This window comes from Lepidothrix coronata, unplaced genomic scaffold, assembly GCF_001604755.1.
Source record: "Lepidothrix coronata isolate B3197 unplaced genomic scaffold, Lepidothrix_coronata-1.0 Scaffold386, whole genome shotgun sequence".
NCBI classification, from domain to species: domain Eukaryota; kingdom Metazoa; phylum Chordata; class Aves; order Passeriformes; family Pipridae; genus Lepidothrix; species Lepidothrix coronata.
This window is the reverse complement of record NW_016690566.1, coordinates 22,427-26,349: the sequence shown is the minus strand read 5'-3', so window position 1 is coordinate 26,349 and position 3,923 is coordinate 22,427. Positions and strand designations below refer to the sequence as shown.

General features: G+C 57.3%; 1 protein-coding gene across 1 annotated transcript in view; it reads right to left on the bottom strand.

Moving 5' to 3' along the window:
- LOC108509671 (keratin, type II cytoskeletal 3-like) overlaps positions 1-1,281 on the bottom strand; it is a 27,052-nt gene extending 25,771 nt beyond the window's left edge. The window contains exon 1 of the mRNA XM_017839211.1: positions 891-1,281. Within this exon, the coding sequence (XP_017694700.1) occupies positions 891-1,281 (391 nt within the window). The remainder of the gene's footprint in view (positions 1-890) is intronic.
- Positions 1,282-3,923: the final 2,642 nt, after the last annotated feature.

The window sequence follows — 3,923 nt, the reverse complement described above, 5'->3', positions numbered from 1 at the left end:
CCTCCCTTCTTTCTCCTTTTTTTCCCCCCCATTATCCTTAAATTCTCCCTTTGGCTTTCCTTGCCCTGCTGCTCCAGGAATCAGACCTAAATCCGGGACACGGAGGATTCTCCATCACACGGGAACAGGTCCCGCCAACGCCTCTTTCATCACCCAGAGGGATTTGCATGGTGATGAGACAACCAGGTAACTTTTGTTTTCTAATCCCTGCGCTTGCCTGAGCAGCAAAATTGGGGAAAGGAGGGAATTCCTAACAATTCCCAGCTCAGAGGAGGTTTTAAACTCAGCCCCAACTCCACCCCTGGCCCTGGAAATCTGGCTTAGATCTGAAAGCCTGGAGATGTGGAAAGGGAGAGCAAAGATCTAAAGGAATGTTTCAGTGGGAGGCTGTTTGGGCAGAGGACGGTGGAGGAGGGAGAACCCGAGCCCGAAACCTGCGGAGGTTGGAGGTGTTGAACCTGCTCGCAGGAGCAACCTCAGAGCAGGGCAGATGAAAGCCCCGCAGACACGGCTTTGATCTCGTGGGGAGGAGAGATTCCCATCTCTTCCCTTAATGAGACGGCTCCGCTGGAGCTCCTCAGCCGGCTGGGATTCACCTCCAAAGGGACGTTTCTGCACCGGTGGGGAAGTTCCTCCCGGTTTCCACCTCGCCCGGTTTCCACCCCGCCCTCTCACCTTGTCGATGAAGGAGGCGAACTGGTTGTTCAGGGTCTTGATCTGCTCCTTCTCCTGGGTTTTCACATGCTGGATCTGGGGGTCGATCTCCACGTGGACGGGCCGGAGCAGGGTCGAGTCAATCTGCACCGGCTGGATGCCGGGGCCGGCTCTGCCCGGGCCACCAATGACAAAGCCTGGGCCACCAAAGCCTGGGCCACCAAAGCCTGGGCCACCATAGCCACCGCCGTAGCCGCCCACCCCAGCACCGAAGCCCCCTATTCCTCCGCCGCCTCCCATCCCTCCGAAGCCGCACACTCCTCCTCCTCCGCCGCCCATCCCGCCCCCGAAGCTGCCGAGCCCCCCGTAGCCGCCGCCGAAGCCGCCCATCCTGCCCCCGTAGCAGCCCCCCCCGGATATCCTGGCGCTGCTCCCCAGCCCGTGGAGGCTCCTGCTGCCGAAGCCGCCGCAGCGCCCGCCGGCCCCGAAGCCCCTGGACACGGAGTAGGAGCTGTAGCTGCTCCGGCTGCGCCCACCGCCCCCGAAGCCCCCGCCTATGGCAGAGCAGGAGCTGAAGCCCCTCCGGCTCCCCCCTCCGAAGCTCCTGCAGACGGACTGGCGAGACATCCTGGGTTCTCCTCAAAGAGAGCTGAACAAACTGGGAAAGGCTGAGCAGGTGGATGAGGCTGGAAGGAGAAGGGAAGTCGGTCCCTCTGGCTGGAGGGCAGCGGGAGCTCCTTTTATGTGCTCCCGGAGTGGGCTGGGTCTGCATGGGCGTGAGGAGGAGACAGCTCCTGTCTTCATCAGCGTGGCGTGGTCGCAGATTCCCATCTCCAATTTGCCAAACATTGACCCTACCCAGAAACACACCCTCCAACGCGGCAGAAAAGGCACAACAAAGGTCCGGCTGGGGCTCCCAATGCTCCGTGACCCGGGAATTCTGAGCCTTGAGGAGCAGCGGAGCCTCCCCGGGATACACCGGGAGCTTTTTTTCCCACCTTTCCTCCATCGTGGTTGTTCCCCTGCCCCTGTTTATCTTTCCATCTCTCACTCCAAAGCCCCGTGGCAAGACCTGCAGCCGATGCCAAGTCGCAGCCCGGGCTTTCACAATTCCCAAAACACACCTATGTTACACCCTCAGCCTCCTTTTCACTTGGAAAGTTGCCTTTGGCTCCGGGAATTGGGTTTCTCAACCTCCCAGCCAGGGCTCAGCAAATTGCATTTTGATGAGGCTCCGGGTCTCTTTCATTTTTTTTTTTGGGTAAATAAAACCTCCCCGGTGATGAGAGACGTTCCCGGTCGGACCCGAGCGCGTCCCGGAGCCTCCGTGCCAAGATCGTCTCAGCACCGGCTGGGAAATCCCTGCGGGATTCCCTGGAGGCTGCGGGGCCGTGGGGAGACTCCAGGCAGCGGCTGGGACGCGTGGACAGACAGAGGGACGGCTCTGGGAGGGGAGGAGGGATCCCAAAACCCACATCACACCCCCTGCAAGGGCTGAAGTGCAGTTAACGGGGCTGGTTTGTGGGGTTATGGAGATGAGCAGGGCCGAGGCCACGGGGGGGACACTTTCCTTGAGGAATCCCAACTCTTTGGGGCCTGTTTTGGTGTTTCTGTGAAAATACATCGATTTTAGAAAGGCAGGGGCTTGTTGGGATCCTCTGGTTCCGATCCCAGGCTGAGGGTGGGTTCAAACTGATCCATCAGAGGATCGTGGGATGGGTTGGCTTGGAAGGGACCTTCAAACTCACCTCATTCCAACCCCCTGCCACGGGCAGGGACAACTTTCCCTCAAGCAGGTCGCTCCAAACCCTGTCCAACCCGGCCTTGGACACTTCCAGGGAGGGGGAATCCACCACCCTTCAGAGAACCGGGAACGATTTGGGTGGGAAGGAACCTTTGTAAGTCATTTAATCCAAAGATCCATCCCTGATCCACCCTTTTGCCTCGGTTATCGAGTACCAAAGGGCCTCATTTTGCACTTTTTATTGAGAAAGTCCTTTTTTTCATTAAGAAACGCCATTTTTTGATGACTTTTCCGCGTTTTAAAGGCACGTTGAAGGCCAAAGCCACGGCTCTGGAGGCTCCTCGCCGTGCTGGCAGCCGTCTGGCTCTCGGGATTCCCACAGGACACCCGGAATCAGGAGCTTCTGGAAAATCCACACCGGCAACTTCTGGAACGGTCGGATGTTTAAACACCTCTAAAAATATCGCCCAGACACCCGTTCCCAAAAGCGCCTTCGGGACCCGGCCGTGCAGCTGAACCGGCGTTCCCACTGGAAAACACGACATTCCCGGCGCTCATCCCACCCCCAGCACCTCCGTGGATCCCTGGGGACCCGGGGAAGAGGGTTAGGGAGAAATAAGGCTAAAAAAAAAAAAGTCACGGAATCGTAGAATCGTTGAGGTTGGAAAAGACCTCCGAGATCATCCAGCCCAGCTTTTGACCCAAATAAAATAGATATCCTAAATAAAATATATACCAATATCAAAAAATTAAAATACATGTCAATAACACACGTCAATCAAATTTATCAGTGAAATTCATATCAATAAAATAAAATATGTCTCAAAAAGTCGCTGTGAGAGCGAAGGGACAGGGAGGACGTTGAGCCAAGATGATCAATGAATGGGCAATAAATCAATAAATAGGCAATACATCAATAAATAGGCCATAAATGAGGGGGTTAAGGCTCAGTCCCAGCGGGACCCGCCTCCCCCGGCGTTACCAAACCCGCGGTTACGTTTTCCTGGGAGATTTTGGTGGGGTTTTTTTTCCCCCTTCCCGTGGGCGGGATGACACGATCCCGAAGTTCTCTCCCCGAGTTCCCAGGGGAGAGGCCCCGAGTCAGCAAACGGAGCGGCCCCGGTTTGATAACACGGAGCGTTGAGTCACGGCCGCGGCCCCAGCCAAGTTTGGGAAATCCAGCTGGGAACTGGGGATCGGCAGCACCTCCCGGCTCCGGCGGGATGGGCAGAGCCGGGATGGTTTGGGCGGGAAGGGAGAGGGAAAGATCTCCCTGTTCCACGGCAGGGACACCTTCCACCGTCCCAGGTGAATCCAACCCGGCCTTGGACACTTCCAGGGATGGGGAGGCCACTGGGAAATCCATTCCAGGGCCTCCCACCCTCACAGACAGGAATTCCTTCCCAATATCCCACCTATCCCTGCCCTCTTGCAGCTGGAAGCCCCTCGCCCCTTGTCCCATCACTCCTTGTCCCAAAGTCCCCCTCCAGCTCTCTCAGAGCCCCCAGGGAAGGAAAATGACCTC